Below are 19,118 nucleotides of genomic sequence, written 5' to 3'. Positions count from 1 at the left end.
TACTACTGCTGGTACTGCTGCTGCTACTACTGCTGCTGCTACTACTGCTGCTGCTGCTGCTGCTACTACTGCTGGTACTACTACTGCTGCTACTACTGCTGCTACTACTGCTGCTACTACTACTACTGCTGCTGCTACTACTGCTGGTACTACTAGTACTGCTGCTGCTACTACTGCTGCTGCTGCTACACTGCTACTACTGATTCTACTGCTTGTACTGCTACTACTACTGCTGGTACTACTACTGCTGGTACTACTACTGCTGCTACTACTGCTGGTACTGCTGCTGCTACTACTGCTGGTACTACTACTGCTACTACTACTGCTGCTACTGCTGCTGCTACTACTGCTGGTACTACTACTGCTGCTGCTACTGCTGCTTGTACTGCTACTACTGCTACTGCTGCTACTGCTGCTGCTACTACTGCTTGTACTGCTACTACTGCTGCTGTTGCTGCTGCTACTACTGCTGGTACTACTACTGCTGCTGCTACTGCTGCTGCTACTACTGCTTGTACTGCTACTACTGCTGCTGCTGCTGCTGCTGCTACTACTGCTGGTACTACTACTGCTGCTGCTACTGCTGCTGCTACTACTGCTTGTACTACTACTACTGCTACTACTACTACTGCTGCTGCTACTACTGCTGCTGCTGCTGCTGCTGCTACTACTGCTTGTACTGCTACTACTGCTACTACTACTATTGCTGCTGCTGCTGCTGCTGCTGCTGCTGCTGCTGCCACTGCTGGTACTACTACTACTGCTGCTGTCACTACAGGGGTCGCGATGGGCCAGCTGGCTAAAGCGCCAGGCTTGTGATCCAGCGAACTTGAGATGTCGGGATCGAGTCCACTTGTAGAAACTTTGGAGTCAACCTTGTGTGCAGACTCTTTCCGTGTTGTTACAACCCCCAGTGTACAGTACACAACCGTGTGCACTTAAAAGAACCAATGAATCTGTTGGTATATGACCAGATGGTGGACACATCAATATGGCATACACCTAGTTGCAGGTACAGCAACGTGCAGTAAACTTGGACAAAGTACTGTGAATTGGGTACCTCTTAGGATGAGAGAGCCACATTATACTTGGTGCACCTAGTGGCAGCAAGAGTTGTATACTCCCCAGGGAGTTGAGATGGACATCCAATGATCCAATGAACAAATACCAGCGCCTTGAGCAAGCGATAGTTGCATGGATATGTGCGCTATATAAACATCCCATAATAGTAGAAGTAGTAGTAGTAGCAGCAGTACCAGCAGAATCTAACTAACTAAACAGGAACTAATATTCTCTTCAAAACTTGAATACTCGTTTACCATAGTTGCTAATGTCAAATTAACTGCAGTAATGGTGAATGGGTCAGTGGCTTGACAACATGGTCACTGACCTGATAACATCGAACATGAAGAAAAGTCTGGCTAGCCGTCCTTTGGCATTAACTCAGCAATTCTAGCCCAGAACTGTGTAAATGAAAAAGAATACAAAAGGCATAAAGAGTCATCTACAAAATGTTTATTTGACTATGAGTTCACTGGTACATGAATTATGGTGTTTTTATCACAAACTTGCATAGTCGTCAGTAGCTATGTATATGCATGATAAATAAGTGTACACAATGTCTATATAACATATATACAATAACACACACAGTATTCACGTATTCCAAGAGTTTGGAGGGGCTAAGACAGTTCAGCTCAAACCCAAATGTAATATGTCACCACATACTGAACTCGTACAGACAAGGCAACCTGAATGTGTTCAAATGCAGTGAGTGAGTATGGTTTTATCCCGCTTTTAACAATATTCCAACAATATCACGGCTGGTGACACCAGAAACGGGTTCCGCATATCGTGCCCATGTGGGATTCAAACCGGAGTCTAAAGCGTGACGAGTCAACACTTTAACCATTAGGCTACCCCACCACGGCAGTTAAATATGGGGTCAAGACAGTGTATGAAAACAGGAAGCCCGAGCTGATGCAGACCTTGACGTTTGGCAGTTGGTAAAACCCACAAGCACTGGTATGATACTGACTAGTTTAGAAACAGCAGATTTAAACCAACATTGACTTCATGATCATCGGTTCCTGGCATGTCAAATAGAAGTAACTCTACATTGCATATTTAATCAATTTAGGTAACCAGGCAATTGCTGGCCATCAGTGCTGCCTTGACCAAACAAAGATATTTGAAGAACAAAATTTTATGGAAATTGTGCAAGTCGGATGGTAAAATACTTATACAAAATGACCAACACAAAACTAAAAAACATGGAAATATATGAAATTACTCATATTTTTAAGATAACCAGTTTCAAATGTTTCAAAACAAATAAACAATACTTGAAGGTGACGAGAAAAATAATCAGAAAACAAGAACAAAAACGACTTGGGTCACAAAATCTGGTCCGAGACTAATCTGATGAATGAGATGAAATTACACAGCATTGTGATTGAAAATAGTAATGAAGTGTGTAATGTTATCTGAGATTCAATAGAATAAGGCAAGAAAAGATGCGAGATCTGAGAGACAGGAGAGATAAAAGATGTCTAATGACAAGTACACAGCTGGAAAACAATCCAGCTACATAAGTGTCATCTCCGTTTCATGAAACATGTCTCCAGTATTGAACTGACATGCAAGTACAGAATCTCCATTAAAGCTGAAGGAGTATGAACTTACACAATCACAGCCAGACACACCACACAGTGCATTCAGACACCAATAGGTCTTAAATTGACAACAGTATCCCTCAAAAATATCTGGTCATTAAGTCTGTGTAAAACATACAGGCATACTGATTTATCTTACCTTCATGTAAAACACTCCAATTACATTGGTCAGAGTATCTGCAGTTTTGAGTTCACCATGTGTACACACATTTATTTAATCGATTTTAACTGCTTTATTTAAACTATTTTATACATTGCATCCTTTGCACACTCAACTTAAACATATTTTAAGCAGTTTTAAGTTTGTCAGAATATGTTTCACTCATTTAAAAATCCAGTCAAGAGGCAGACGCCATTTTGTTTACATGTCACATAATCGGTAGTGAGGTTATTGATCTTCAAAAATTAAATAAAATGACAGTTTGTTCATGGTGGTAAGATAAATGACGCATCTGGTGTACGCCTCTTGGTAACCGTGTTATCCCTCGCCTACCGCCTCGGGCGACACTGCTACAATGAGGCTTATGTCAGACAGTGTTACCCTCAAGAGAACCATACAAGTTTACTAGCCAAGGTGATAGTTTATCCATGGGAGGAATCGGACTATTGTATCCTTTGACCATAAGGTTTATATCAGATAAGACACACTTTGTTTTATCCTACTCAAACCAATTTAAGGATCACCTGCTGTTGGAAAGCTTTATGTTTAAATACACACCAGTCATGACAGATTAAGTCATTTGAAAGAAATCATTTGTTGTGTTATGTTTGTGTAGTATGACTTCTAGGAATAACTGAATCATATGAAAGAAGCATCGCAGCTCTAATGTGAGTTCATATCGAAAATACGAAATCATATCTAACTCAAAAAGCTGTTAAACAACTTACCAAGGTTCATATTTATCTGAATAAAAGGTCACTTTCTACTAAACCATGTATGTTCTTGTAGCAGGAATACTTCACTAGAGAGATCCACGAATCAACACTTTCCTTATTGACCCGGGAAATCAATTTTTTTTCTATAAGGAGTGGGATGGTGTCCCAGTGGTTAAAGCACTCACTGATCACGCTGAAGAGACCTATTGGCAATAATCTAGTGATATGGCAGGGGACAAGAGATACTGGCTTCACACATTGTACCTATGTGTGGAATTAAACCAGGCTCTTCAGTGTGATGTGTGAAAGCTTTAACCACAAGGCTACCCCACTGTCCACTACCGAGCAGAAAAAAGCACCCGTGACAATTTGCCCACATGATTCCTTAGGCTGTTAGAAGAAAAGATTACCTGCTATGAGAAGTACTACAGACCCTGGAAATGATTGAGAAGAGCAATCTGAATCTAATAGAGTTAGCTATACAAGTATGAAAGACAGACTTATACACAGGATTATACATGATTATTCTCATATACACACTGGATGTAATCATCGCTAAAACTGATATGTCACTGTACATGCATATGTAGCTGCAGCCTCCTGGTACAACAATAGGTGGTACAAATATGCTAGCCCACCGGACAAATGTCAGCAAAACCCAACAAGGTCCAGTCATTTTAGAATCGGCAAGGAAAAGTGGAAATGTGTCTCATAATGATGTTTGGGGTCAGAAGAAATATAAATTAGATGAATATTTTACTAGGTGCATTTGTTTTATATTGAGTAAAATGGGTTTTACATCGCTTTTTTGGTAATTCCACAGCGGGGCTCACCAGAAATAAGCTTCACATAATGTACACACATGGGCAAATCATCCTGTGACTTTTATGTGATGAGCTACTGGATTAACCACTAGTCATGGACCTATTTTGTCAGCTTCATTTAACCCTGTTTAATGTGAACAGTCAAAGATTATTCTATTGGACCCAGCCAACAAATGACAGTAATTTTAAGCAAAGCTCTTTTATAAATAAAGCAAAGCAATCCCATTATTGAGGATAATAACTCCCATTATTAACACATAGTTACAACAGTAACGGCAATAAGATTGCTTTGTAGAAGAGGAAATGCAAATTTAAACTTGACTGGGGAACAAAAACACAAATGTCAACAGGTCTTTTGAATTACTGTACACAAAGTAAATATTAGTATTGATGTTTGTAGTTGTCCATAGCTCACCTTATTTAGATGCAGAAATAATGAGTCCGTTTGAAATAGATGATTACCCATCTATAAGTACCAGGAAGCTGTACTATGACAATGTAACACTTCCGCCCAAACACAATGTTGTAACATTCTAAAACTAACACATGTCAACACAATGAGTTGTGTCGGTTTCTAAGCACATTTTCATTTGTTCTCAGATGAAACTGTCCTAAGTGTCCACTTCACAGCCCTGTGCCCAAAACTAAGGCAGGCAACATTTGTCCACCTCAACTGGGCCTCTCACACAGTCCATGGGCAACAACACATTTCACAGTAAACTGTTATCACACTGCCGATGCTTTGCTTCGCCTGAAACAAGAAAAGATTTATTAGGAATACTTCAGATAAAGGGATAAACCTAGGATATTTTCAGTGGGTCAATGCCTCACCTGGATAAATGTGGGTGGACCCCATGCTTGATACGAGGGTCCAAGTGCCCCATAAGGTTAATATTAGGTGGACCCCTTGTAGATTTGGATGTTTGAAGTATTTAGCTAAACGTACTTACTTAATATGTAGGTTAGTATACTGTTCTGATCAGCTAGTACTTTTTTTCTGAGAAATGATCATTCCCGATCATGAACAAAAACGGAAATCAAATGTTACCAAACGAAAGATTTTTGGAAACAAGCTTTCACTGGCAGAACTTACAACAGCGAATCAGCGATGTTGTTGCATGTGGATTAAAAGTTAATAAAACTGGTTCACCTGATAGTGTTTTGCCCGATTGTGGCAAACAATAACAATACATATTGCATCAAATGCTGCAGAAACATATCAAAGGTTTAGCCCTGAAGATGGAACATGCTGTATTTGGATTACCGTACTTGGATCAGTGAAACAACTGACTCAGATTTACCGTGGAAGCTGTGATATTTGTATAAAGGACATGACTACACCAAGCTGTGAGAAACGCATACTCACTTTCCATGTCCCTCTAGGGCAATATTGCACCGTGTTTCTGTGTCCGTCCAGTCCCCATCAAAGTCCTGTGGTTGTGGACATGAACTTCTCCTCTTCCTCGTCCCTGGTGCACTATGGCGTAACGTCTCCACATCGTTGAACACAACAGCCGTACCTCCACCAGCAGTCGGCAGCACAGTACCCTGAAAAACAATAGTATGTTAGCATTCCATAACACATTCGGAACAGGCTAAATACAGGTTTCAAATCACAATAAAGACCTCTGTAACAGTCGATGTGATGATCTCATGAATGCTGTTTGTTTGTTTATTCAGCACTCAGTATTATCCCAGCTATGTGGTGTCAGTCTGTGATAAAAATCGAGTGTGGACAAGACAATCTAATGATCAACAGTTGCCATGACCACTAAGATCCTGTTAGTTGTGTCTAACAAAAAGCATTTGTTGCTGAAGACCCACTCTAAGTCGGATCTTGACATGCCGACCATTAATATACCTGGAAAATTACAGTAAATACACAATGCTCTGAGAAAAGAGTTAAAATTTCATGGAAGCTAACCAATAATCATCCTAAATGTCATAAGGACATTTTTCCATTTTGGTAGTGACACAAAGACTCTTGTCAAAGGTTGAACTCACTAAATGGCCTCTTGCCATTTGTGTCTTTACCTTTTTTTTATATACTGAGGGAAAAAAAAGAAGGGATCACATGAAAGCACAAGGGTTCCCTTACTTTTTCCAGGTCTCTTTACAAAATATTCAATACAATGACTCCTTGGAAAAAACTAAGGAACACCTGTCGTTTTATGTGATCCCTCATTTCTTGCCTTTGGTATATCTATGTTGTCAACCCTTATTTCTTTCCTTCCGTATATTTATGTTGTCAACCCTTATTTATTTCCTTTGGTATATCTATGTTGCCATCCCTTATTTCTTTCCTTCAGTATATCTATGTTGTCAACCCTTATTTCTTTCCTTCCGTATATTTATGTTGTCAACCCTTATTTCTTTCCTTTGGTATATCTATGTTGCCATCCCTTATTTATTTCCTTTGGTATATCTATGTTGCCATCCCTTACTTCTTTCCTTCAGTATATCTATGTTGTCAACCCTTATTTATTTCCTTCAGTATATCTATGTTGTCATCCCTTATTTCTTTCCTTTGGTATATCTATGTTGCCATCCCTTACTTCTTTCCTTCAGTATATCTATGTTGTCAACCCTTATTTATTTCCTTCAGTATATCTATGTTGTCATCCCTTATTTATTTCCTTCAGTATATCTATGTTGTCATCCCTTATTTCTTTCCTTTGGTATATCTATGTTGTCATCCCTTATTTATTTCCTTTGGTATATCTATGTTGCCATCCCTTATTTATTTCCTTTGGTATATCTATGTTGCCATCCCTTACTTCTTTCCTTCAGTATATCTATGTTGTCAACCCTTATTTATTTCCTTCAGTATATCTATGTTGTCATCCCTTATTTCTTTCCTTTGGTATATCTATGTTGTCATCCCTTATTTCTTTCCTTTGGTATATCTATGTTGTCATCCCTTATTTATTTCCTTTGGTATATCTATGTTGTCAACCCTTATTTATTTCCTTCGGCATATCTATGTTGTCATCCCTTATTTCTTTCCTTTGGTATATCTATGTTGTCATCCCTTATTTCTTTCCTTTGGTATATCTATGTTGTCATCCCTTATTTATTTCCTTCAGTATATCTATGTTGTCATCCTTTATTTCTTTCCTTTGGTATATCTATGTTGCCATCCCTTATTTCTTTCCTTCGGCATATCTATGTTGTAATCCTTTATTTCTTTCCTTTGGTATATCTATGTTGCCATCCTTTATTTCTTTCCTTTGGTATATCTATGTTGCCATCCTTTATTTATTTCCTTTTGGTATATCTATGTTGTCATCCCTTATTTCTTTCCTTTGGTATATCTACGTTGTCATCCCTTATTTCTTTCCTTCAGTATATCTATGTTGCCATCCTTTATTTCTTTCCTTCAGTATATCTATGTTGCCATCCCTTATTTCTTTCCTTTGGTATATCAATGTTGTCATCCCTTATTTCTTTCCTTTGGTATATCTACGTTGTCATCCCTTATTTATTTCCTTTGGTATATCTATGTTGTCATCCCTTATTTCTTTCCTTTGGTATATCTATGTTGCCATCCTTTATTTATTTCCTTCAGTATATCTATGTTGCCATCCTTTATTTCTTTCCTTTGGTATATCTATGTTGCCATCCTTTATTTCTTTCCTTTGGTATATCTATGTTGTCATCCCTTATTTCTTTCCTTTAGTATATCTATTTTGTCATTACTTATTTATTTTCTTCCGCATATCTGCTGTCATCTCTTATTTCTTTCCTTTGGTAAATCTATGTTGTCATCCTTTATATATTTCCTTAGGTATATCTATGCTGTCTGAATGTTGTTGATGCCTCACCTTGACCAGCTTGGTGGCCATCTCTCCTTCTGAGTCCATTTCATGAGTGGTCAGCACATACTTGGACGCCTCCTTTGTGTCCTTCAGCTCCAGCTTGGACACTGACCTCTTCTTCCCCATCTTTGGCTGAAGCACCGAATCTGGAACACAGTAGCAGGGATTAAATGCATGGTTTATAATCCTGGGTGAGTTTGGTTTTCAGCAGGCTAATAATCCTGCCTTGACCAATATTTTTGAATCACATTACCATATGACAGTGAAATGTAGATTAATGTCTAAGTAAAGATTATTGTACTAGTGTAGTAGTGTACATCACTGTAGGAAAACACCAATAGACTTGCAACATACAGTGCAAATGTCAGGAATCATAATCTTTGGCTAGACAATCAGATTGTTTACCATCTTGGGCAGACGTATGTCCCTCATGGTATTGGGTCCTGACAGAATATCTAGATACAATGTATCAGTCACTCATTTGTATCAGTTCTCTCAGGACTTACCCATCTCAACATCTCCATTAGGTCTATGATCCAACCATACTTCTGCGTTAGAAGATGACTTAGATCTACGATGATTCCGTGTGTTGTATGCTGGTGGCCGCTGTAGGAAACAAAGAGAAAAACATCTTAGTGTCCTTGGGGAAAAAACAAACTCAAATAACATCAAAGCAAAAACATGACAAAGGGAGGTAACTCTGAAAAACAAACACAGAGAGATGCCATCACTGAATCTACTCAAAGGGGATTCTTGTTTGGCTGATAGCTGGACCCGAGCACTGAAGGAGTTACATCGGGGTGAGTTACACTGAAGGAGTTACATGACAGGTAGGCTATAACACGCATCAGTGTCAATAACACGCAATATATATACAATCAAGACACAAATGATCACATGCAAAGCTTCCGACACTTTTATCAGTGTCAACTCATAAATCACTGGGGACAACAAAATTGTATACCATAAAAATATTCAGATTTTTTTGTTAAAAGGTTAGGGCTATGAACTTTTCAAGAGTAGCTAGCCAGGGCGGCTATTCTCAAAATGTTCATAGCTGTACAAATTCTTAACTTTGATCGTAGCCAATGTGCTACGAATGAGCTGAAGAAGTTATTAGAGGTCTGAACTTTTCAAGTGTAGCTAACCAGGGCTGCTATTCCCGGAACGTTCTTAATTTTGATCGTAGCCAATGTGCTAAGAATGGGTTTAAACATTCTTAGGGTCATGAACATTTCAAGACTAGTAGTGAAACACATGCAGCTCATTGGTCAAATGACTTTGTTAAATATTTGCATCTATGCACCCAACAGTGAATGGAGTGAGTTTAGTTTTATGCCGCACACTGCAATATTCCTGGTATTTGGCGGCAGACTGTAAATAATGAAGCCTGGACCAGACAATCCAGGGATCAACAGCATGAGCATCAATATCCGCAAACGGGAACCAATGACATGTCCACCGAGTCAGCGAGCCTGACCACCCAATCCTGTCAGTATGGGTTGCTCAAGGCCTATTCTACCCCGGACTGCTGTAAAAAGAATGACTGTTAACCTTCCAGCACCTCAGAGGCTGGCATTGTGTACTCCCCAAGAAGCTGAGAATGAAAATGAAGTGAATTCTAATCCATTGTTTAGGGTAATAATGAGGTGTTTTAGCATGCACACGCCTTGACATGTTATAAACATCAACAAGGTTGTTTAAGTAGTTTGAATTATGAATGGAAGCTGTACTCACTGTTTTGGTTGTAGAAGACACATGGTTGAGATTATACATGGACTTGGCTGACCCCACACCACCCGCTGCAGCCCTGGTCATCCGTCCAGTGCCCCCTACACCAACCCGTGACACGTCTGTGTCTGACCGGGCCGGCGTGATGTAACCAGGGGTGGTGTAAGTGCGGGGTTTGGGGGCCGGGCGACGAGGCGTTACCATGGGTTTACTGTTCTGGTTGACTATGTTCTCCAGCATCTTCAGTTTGCGATCTCTCTCCTGGATCTCAGCTCCAGCCTGGACAGCAACCTTCCTTCTCTCTTTCTCCTGGAATCAGCGAGTGAGTGAGTTTGTGCATGAATTTTTTCATAAAAAAACTAAGCAAAACATAATTTTAAAAAAGTGATTATTTCACAACAGGGGTTTTCTAATCACATCGCCCGACATCTGGTACAAGTTAGTTTTCCTTTTGGGCAATCAAATGGTATCTTACCTGTCCTTGGGCAACTGCATAATTTCCTGCATACAGTTTCAACCTGCACATAAACTTGGATTTCATTTCCTATCTGCTCAAGATGCATCCTCGATATCTCCAGAGTATACGTTCCAATAAATCTCCACTATACCCTGGATACATCTACGGCTCAGCCCCATAATGCTATTACCTCCCTTTGCTGGCTCCACATTCTCACAAGAGCCAATCAGCAAAGCCGCTGTTACAACCAAGCTTGCCAGTTTCAACAAAGATGCGAAGATGTGTTCTCAGTTCTCCAGGGTAAAGTGGAGATTTATCGGAACATATGCCCTGGAGACGTCGAGGATGCTCAAGATGTACTGATTACGTTTCACAACTATCATAAAGTAGAGTTACATTTCTTATTTGAAGCACAGGAATACTTCATATGAAACCTCCGGCTGATGCTGTCAGTTCCAAATGTATTCCCGTACTTCAAATACTCAATAACACCCGGAAATTGGACAACACATGATGTTTATCTCCTAATTTATCACTTTCCAATAAACAGTCCACAAAACATGGACATCAAATACAAGTCAAGTCACTTGCCCTGTGGAAACTTTGAACCCCTGATCACATACTATCACATTTTCACAACCATGTTCAAAATCACAGCAGAATTCAGTAACGTTATAGAGACCCACTGTTGCCAAGATGAAGAAAATGTCCTACAAAGATAAAAAATAATAGTGGCACATGAAAGTGAAATTTCACAATGAATTCAGTAAAGGTGGGAAAATGACCAACAACACACCCCACACAAAAGTTGAGCATTTTTAATAACGTCTGAAACAACAAACAAAACATACCGGAAATCAACCCATGAAGTAATACACTTACCAGGTTTTTCTCCCACTGCTGGCTGTGCATGTCTAGACGGGTGCGGAAATCGTTCTTCATCTTCTCTTTCTCCGTCTTCTCCACCTGTATCTTCCAGTTCTTGTCTTGTAGCTGAAACATCACAAGCACACATCACCCACTGATGGATGGGTTGATCTAGGTGAGGTGCATGCGGGTGTTTGGCTGTTTGTAGTAGTGTGGCCTAATGCTGGGTTTAAGTACTCACAGTGTGGAAATAAAAGCCAACCAGTCCTTCTGTCATCCCTGACAGATGGAACTGTTTTATATCAGCAGAAATGGGGCTTCTTTTATGTGACAGTGAGACACAGGCAGAAAGACGGAGGTTGTTTTATGGCCAACAAAGAGGCAATTACTGTTTTATATCTGACAGAAACGGACCTTGTTTTATACCTTACAGAGTGCAAGATTCTTTTATTCACAACCAAAAGCATAAGCTTGTTTCATCAATAACAGAGTCAAGGACCTTGGTTCATTCATCCCTGACAGAGTGAAAGACAAGGTAACAAAAAGTAACACCTTAAACATCTTCAATGTGTGAGTGTGTAGGGGTTTACGCCCGTATTCAAACAATGTCATGGAGAACACCAAACATGGGCTTCATACATTGTACCCATGTGGGGAGGCCAGTAAAAATTTCTATTAGTTCAGCAATCTGGTGAGTACTGACCTTGAGTCCGAGTGTCTGGGACTCCCGTTCAAGGTCCTGGTTCCGTCGTGTCAGGTCAGTGTTCTTCTTCTCCAGCTGTCTGTTCTTTGTCTCCAGTTTCTGAAGTTCGCGATCCTTCTTCGTCATCATTGCCTCCAGCTCCTCCAACCTCGTCTGCATTTCAGTGTACTCACGCTCCATCTCCACCAAGTCTGCGCGGAAGTCATCCTCTACACACACATACACACATCAGTGGACATTTACTTTTCTATCCATTATATTCTACCTTAGTTTGTATTATATTGGATGTTTGATTCTACATGCATTTTTCATCATTTGACAACATGGAACAGCACCAGTCAACATCACAACACTCATCAATATTCCATCCATGCGTCAGGGATCTGTGACTAGTAACAATTCGTCTGGGCCCAACAGTTGAGTGGTTGACATCAATAACACCAATCTGCACAAAGCAGCTAGGATGTCGTGACATCAGAAAAGTCAGTGAGCATGCAGGGGTAAAAATTCCCATCGCCCAACGTCCGGGACAAGTCAGTTTTTATTTTCGGGGAATGAATTAATGGTAGCGTACTTGAGCATGGGCTACTAGATTTCATATCTGCTCAAAATGTAGCTATTAAATTTCATAACAAAGTAGGGTTATCTTTCTTGGCTCTGTATCACTTTTTGATAAATAGTCCAGTAAACATTAACATCAAATGCCATGTTGATTTTATTCATAAATTTCATCATCATGATTATGTCATAAGAATCAAGGCAAGTGGAAAAAAATCAATCTTAAAAATCTTAAAATCAACTGCCCTTCGGCACGTGGCTTCTAAAAAATAAATTTGAACCCCTGGAGCATGAGAGGTGAAATAAAAGTGGATGATAGCATAAGCATCGCACTTGACAAAGAACATGATAACTGGATATAACGATTTAAGATGGTGGAAAACATGGTCAACAGGAACAGTGAATTCTGTGTCAGACAAAAGTGAGTAAGTTGAGATGTAGCATCATCAATGATCATACTGGCAATATTTAGAAATGAGAATGGGTATGAATGAAAAAAGAGAAAAATGGGCTAGGCCTCTTTGGAGCCATAGAATACATGGAATTCTGTGGATTCACAGAAAATTCTCATCCCTGAATATTTTAGCCATAAAGTGACAGAAACAATTTATATATTATAGTTAGATATAATTATATTTTTAAGATTCAGGCAAAAGAAAACCAAAGGATGTAAAGGGAAAATTAAGGCATCATGTTAGACTCGATTATGTACACAGCGCCGCCATATAGCTGGAATATTGCTTAGTAAAGGGTTAAACAAACTTACCCCTGCGTGTGAGGTCCAGGATGAGGGTGTGTCGACGTTTGTAGCGCTCCTCCAGGAAACAGTCCAAGGTGAACAGGGTCTTGTCATCCCCAGCATGTAGCAGCTTAAATATATAGGTGGTAAAGTACAGTGCCGCAAATCAGACCTTGAGAATGTAAACATGCATACAGAGTTTACTAATATAAGCTGACAAATAGCTAAACAAAAGGCATGTTACCATGGTAACAGCAGTGACACGTACCTCTGATGGTGGGAATGAGGGTCCCAGACAGTAGTCCAGTGTGGGCAAGGGGGCAGCCTCTGCCTCTGTAAGGAAGACATGAAACCTTCAGTAGTCTCAATAGATAGTGTACATTGTCTACAACATAGACCACACTATTATAGCTACCATATACACCGTGTTCATCCTCGATATCACCAGGGTATACGTTCCAATAAATCTCCTGGATGCATCTACAGGTCGACCCAATAATTTTGTTACCTCCTTTGGCTGGCTTGGCATTCTCACAATAGATAATCAGAGAAGCCGCTGTTACAACCGAGTTTGCCAGTGTGAACAAAGATAGTGGGTGCAGCTGCAAAAGATTATTCACAGTGAGACACAGATTTGGAGGAAATCATACAGACAAATTGAGAGGTTCAAAACGAGTATGCAAGAACTCTTTCAACCTCTATCAGAAAAGCTCTGTTGCTAAGTTTAAACAGTCAGATAATGAAATAAGCGAAAGTCAGTTGTGATTAATATGCTCAACTCAACGGGCATAGCCACCTGATTAGATACAAAGCCAGCCAAGGAAGTTAATAAATTCATCAGGCTGAACCGTGGATGCATCCAGGGTACAGTGGAGATTTCCTGGAACATATGCCCTGGAGGTATCAAGGATGACTCTGTATTAAGCACCCAAAGTAATTAAAACAGAAAAAGGTTCCAGGATTCGACTCATATATATAACCATACAGAAATTATTACCGACCTGGACAACTATTACACAAGGATCAGTGAGTCTGACAGTTGATATTTTGCTGTCTTTCTTACTTTTAGCTGCTTCAGCTTCTGCCATGGCTTCCTTGAGCTGCTGGTTCCGGACGCTGAACTGAACCTGCTGTTGCCTAGTAACCATCACTTCCTGTGTCATCTCCGCAAACTTCATAACATGCTGTTAGAGCAAACAAAGGGAACGTGTTGACATTGATCACATGATGTTTTGAAAAGATACATGTATACAGTTGCATATTTGTTGTCAAACACTTCACTCCACAATGTTTCAGCTATATGACAGAAGCCTGCAAATAATCAAGTCTGTACCTCGTCATGGATATGGTGACAGGAAACAAAGACAGGAGGACTGAACCATCTGGACATCTCATACAACCAGCCATGGCTGCTATTGATATGGGGTAACCTGGTGGGTTAAGTGATAACTTGTCACACTGAAGTCTCAGGTTCAAATCCAACAAAGCATCAATGTGTGAAGCCCATTTCTGGTGTCCCCCACTCTCGTACTGTATGAATATTGCTTAAAAGCTGTGTAAAACCATACTCATTCGCTCACAGTCTCTTAAAAGGACTTCCCTCAAGGTACGTTCTGTTCTGACAACGACTAAGGTGGAATAACAGGATTCAAACAGATTACCAGCCAGCAAATTTAAAACCTTTTTAGGAACATATCAAGGTCCAATCAATAATTTTCAGAACTATGGAAATACAAAAGTAGTTGAACTTGAATACACAAAAGTTGGTCTAGCGTGGTAGACCATCGGAATGAAATAACTCTAAGCTACATCACTAAACTGGGAAAAATTTGTTTTATTGGAGATTAACAGCAAGGCCATTGCAAGGTATTTTATTATGTATTAGTTACGTGTTAAATCGTAACTTGATTTGTTCCTACTCATAAAGATTATTTAGAGTTAGAGCCTTTTCAAAGGTAAGAGAAATTTAGGGGTTTCTTTTAGGCTAAAATGTTCAAATTTTTAAATGTTCAGGATTCATAACAGCACACACTTACTATTGTTTCATCGTATTCGTCTGCCTTGGGGTTGACACAGACGACCATCCGCACCTTCCCCTCCCCGTCAAAGTAGTTCTTGAACAGATGGGTCACTTTCGAGTCCCTGTAGGGCACCATCTGTAAACGCAACATTCTGTACAGTGGTTGTTTGTCTGAAGGTACAACTGCTAGTGCATTTATCTCATACTAGACTGTAACAGGGCACACAAGCACCATAATACCGTATATTACCGCATATAAGCCGACCCCGTGGATAAGCCGACACCCCAACTTGACCCTCAAAATCAATGCCAAGATTGTATCTCTCATACATAAGCCGAGCCCCCACTATGGCCAGAGACCACGACCAGAGACATCTTGGACGTACCCAGTAGGTTTGATGTGAATAAAGATTGGAAACCTTTGTTTGTTTTACTTTGTATGTCAACGATCCCACCGATCACTGCTTGCATCAACAGAGACCAGAGCTGCGAAATCTTGGGCATAAAAACGTAAGTAAGTTTAGTGAAAGTACTGCCATACACAAAAAAGTTTACCAGTATATTCTGAAAACCTGTGTTTATTTTCCCTTTATATCCCTACGATCGCTGCATGCATTTACGACAGGACGCCATTTTGTCAAATCGGTGAGTATAGAAATGTGAACCCAAGACTAAAAGTACCCACAGGAAATAAACACTGAAGTCATTTTTGGATTCTAAACGTATTATTTCTGAATCAAATTGCATTTAGTGAAGCATGTTTACATAAATAAATAATATGTATTGCAATTATACACAATTATATACATTTTCAGCCGTTGTGTCCATGTATCAATTCATATAAGTCCACAATATTCACAAATCATAATGTAAGTCCTTTTTGAATTCATGATGAGAATGTCATTTCCAGAAATTATTCAACCCTTTATACCTATGTGCAATAACTCACCAATTTCCTTGATACAACATCTCCCACTCTTCAGACAATGCCGCCATGTTAATTTGTTGGTACAGTGTAAACTTTTATACTTGTGTGCATTTGATCAGTTTCCTTGATACAACATCTCCCAGTCATCAAACATTGCCGCGATGTTAATCTGTTTGTACTGTATAAACTATTAACGCACTGAACAGACATCATTCACTCATAGGCTTCACGGATTTATTATAAATGTTTTGAATACCGGTACGAATTAATTAAATGCCTTCACAGTGTTTGTACAAACATCGAAACAACAGCAACCTGACCATTTAATATCCTTGTTTATTTACTTGTGTTCCGTTTGTGTAGTGTCAAAACCGTGGTGAGCAATTTTACTCTTCACCGTATGTGACGTCACCGGAAACAGCTGTTGTAGTGGCACATGTCATTTTGCAAATGGCGATCGGACAGGATTATGTATTCTCTTTGGGTGGATTTATTGTGTGTAAATAGGTAGGTGTGATATGTAACAGTGACAAAGAGCAAAATATTGTTAAAATAATGAACACTGTATAGTTTAAAATGTATTTTATTGATCAATCGTAACAAAGTGGCTGTAATCATTGTTAACTTTAAGTCAGGCAAGTGTACCGCTAATCTGTCCGCTCGTCCTGAAAGGGACCTGACGACCTGAAAAATACTTTCGTAAAATTATCTCATTGATAAGCCAAACCCCTTCTACAGACTGCTTTTTTGTGTCCTCAAAATTCGGCTTATACGCTGTAATATACGGTAAGCGGCCTCTTACATACCTTACTGGTCCCATTTGTCTGATTCTCTCTGAGGGCTTCAATGCAGTTCCTGAGCACCATCAAACTTTGGTTGATGTTCCCTGGAAACAAGGAAATTAGACATTGGAAATATATTATAAGGGTAAAATAAACCACACTACGCTTTTCTATACAAGAGTGCAACTTAAAAGAAACCTTTCAAGGAAGTAATATTTAATACCTATAAACATTTCGTGCAGATACTGACAGCATACACTGGCAAGTAGGTGACTTTGGTATAATACCGCTCTAATACCAACTTTGCTATAATACTGACAGACCAGAAAGATTCAAGGCCCTTCAAGACATGTCCCAATCTCAAGACCTTTCAAACATTTACTGAGGAGGCGAGAAAAATAAGGGATCACATGAAAGCACAAGCGTTTCCTTATTTTTTTTCCAGGTTTCTTCACAAGCTTTGGGATACAAGGCTTGTTAAAAATATAAAGGAACACTTGTGGTTTCATGTGATCCCTTTTTTTTCTCACTCAGTATATACTGCAGTATTAAAAGCCTTTTCGGAATGTGTGGCTATTTCTCAAAAAGGTATTGTATTTTGAGGCACTTTCAAAGCAGATCTAAAATCAGTCTTGAAAATTGTCTACCTGCTTCCTTGAGTCTCTCCCCAGAGTTCTTTGTCCTGTTTGTTCTCTCACTCCCCGCCAGGTCGACCAGCGACAGCTGACTCACAACAATGTATTCTGGGTCCTGCAACAGTGATGGGGAGAAGGACTTAGCATGTTTGTCTGTCTGTGCTACACACACCTAGGACACATTATCAAAGTGCATGCTTACATAATTCTGTTGTAAGTAATGAGGGTGCAACAAAAACCATCCTGAGTTAAAACTGGGCCTAAGCATTATGTTGTTTGTAAATATTGATTTGATTTTCACAAAAAACATCAGTAACACAAATAAACAAGTTCACCTTATCTCTGGAATACTAGCATGTGAACATGACCGAATGTTCAACATGAACTTTCTGTCATAATCTTCAAAACTGTTTCTTTAAACTTTGGCTACATCATTAAATGCATTTCTTCAGGAGGTGAGGGCTCAGCTCCTTTCCAAATATTCACAAAGACAATCATAGGTTTCACAATATTTTGCTGAATGGACTCAAGCCCCCTTTCTGAAATGGGGCAATGCTGGTGATCTGTCTCAATATTTGTTTTAATAAGACTGGCTTTATAGACTGGCTAGTCTACAGTGACAAAGTCACATAAGACACCAAGATGGCTACAGAAACTGTGGTGTAACTTTTGGGAAAATACAAAATAATTGGGGCATCAACTCCAGAGCCAGTCACATGATGAAATGAACAGTACATTTAGTTTTGGGGTTTGGAGTTTACCTGGAGAATATCCCCTCCTCTAGGGTCGACCGGCGCCTGCACAAGTCGGATGTTGAACACACTATGGCTTCGACTAGACTCGGCATTCAGGGCTGTGTGTGCCACCTTCCTTCGCTTCTGACCTAAAACATCACACACAGATGCAGAATGATCTTCATGTAACATACTCCTATCACTGTCAAAACATATTAGTTGTTTCTCACTTTATTCTTCTTATAGACCAGGTGCTAGGATACCAGAGGAAAAATATATTGAATGCCCTATGTATTTTATGAGTGATAGACACATTCCACCCCAAAGCAGACTAAGGACATCGCATGATCATAAGTGACTAATAAAACTAATAAACAATAATTCTTCAGTGAAATCAGCCATAGTACATCTTACACCCACACAAGTGTTTTTCCAGTACCTACCTTTGTACAGGACTTCAAATGCATCTTCTGGGCTCTTCACCTCCACCTCGACACAGTTGTGGACATACATATTCTCGGTCACGTCTGTACGCAGAATCTTAGACTGTGGTGGTCTGAAAACCATTTTGTGTTCAATATGCCAGCAACCTGAGAGGTGGAATCTGATTTTCTGTGGGAGGGACATGGAAGGGAGTAGAACCCTTAACAACCCCAAAATAGACTAGAATTTATACTATGAGCATACTCGTGAGAGGCAGTCATCGTGTTAAGCATCACATGACCTTGGACACTTTGTCAACAAGATGTCCTGGGATTCAGATTCTGCTGT

General features: G+C 39.7%; 1 protein-coding gene across 4 annotated transcripts in view; it reads right to left on the bottom strand.

The window, feature by feature from the left end:
* Positions 1 to 1,493: 1,493 nt before the first annotated feature.
* Positions 1,494 to 19,118, bottom strand: part of LOC137259994 (kinesin-like protein KIF23) — a 31,458-nt gene continuing 13,833 nt past the window's right edge. For all 4 annotated transcript variants that reach the window (XM_067797672.1, XM_067797674.1, XM_067797671.1 and 1 more), the window contains 15 exons: positions 18,791 to 18,903; positions 18,375 to 18,496; positions 17,626 to 17,728; positions 17,003 to 17,082; positions 15,285 to 15,404; positions 14,312 to 14,432; positions 13,517 to 13,581; positions 13,276 to 13,378; positions 11,952 to 12,160; positions 11,264 to 11,374; positions 9,931 to 10,233; positions 8,700 to 8,799; positions 8,200 to 8,339; positions 5,742 to 5,923; positions 1,494 to 5,126 (listed from right to left, as the gene is read on the bottom strand). In XM_067797672.1, coding sequence (XP_067653773.1) covers positions 5,102 to 5,126; positions 5,742 to 5,923; positions 8,200 to 8,339; positions 8,700 to 8,799; positions 9,931 to 10,233; positions 11,264 to 11,374; positions 11,952 to 12,160; positions 13,276 to 13,378; positions 13,517 to 13,581; positions 14,312 to 14,432; positions 15,285 to 15,404; positions 17,003 to 17,082; positions 17,626 to 17,728; positions 18,375 to 18,496; positions 18,791 to 18,903 — 1,897 coding nt within the window. In that variant the 3' untranslated portion in view covers positions 1,494 to 5,101. The remainder of the gene's footprint in view (positions 5,127 to 5,741; positions 5,924 to 8,199; positions 8,340 to 8,699; positions 8,800 to 9,930; positions 10,234 to 11,263; positions 11,375 to 11,951; positions 12,161 to 13,275; positions 13,379 to 13,516; positions 13,582 to 14,311; positions 14,433 to 15,284; positions 15,405 to 17,002; positions 17,083 to 17,625; positions 17,729 to 18,374; positions 18,497 to 18,790; positions 18,904 to 19,118) is intronic.

This window comes from Haliotis asinina, chromosome 13 (assembly GCF_037392515.1).
Source record: "Haliotis asinina isolate JCU_RB_2024 chromosome 13, JCU_Hal_asi_v2, whole genome shotgun sequence".
NCBI classification, from domain to species: Eukaryota; Metazoa; Mollusca; class Gastropoda; order Lepetellida; family Haliotidae; genus Haliotis; species Haliotis asinina.
Note: the sequence above shows the minus strand (reverse complement) of the source record. Positions and strands in the feature narration are given on the sequence as shown.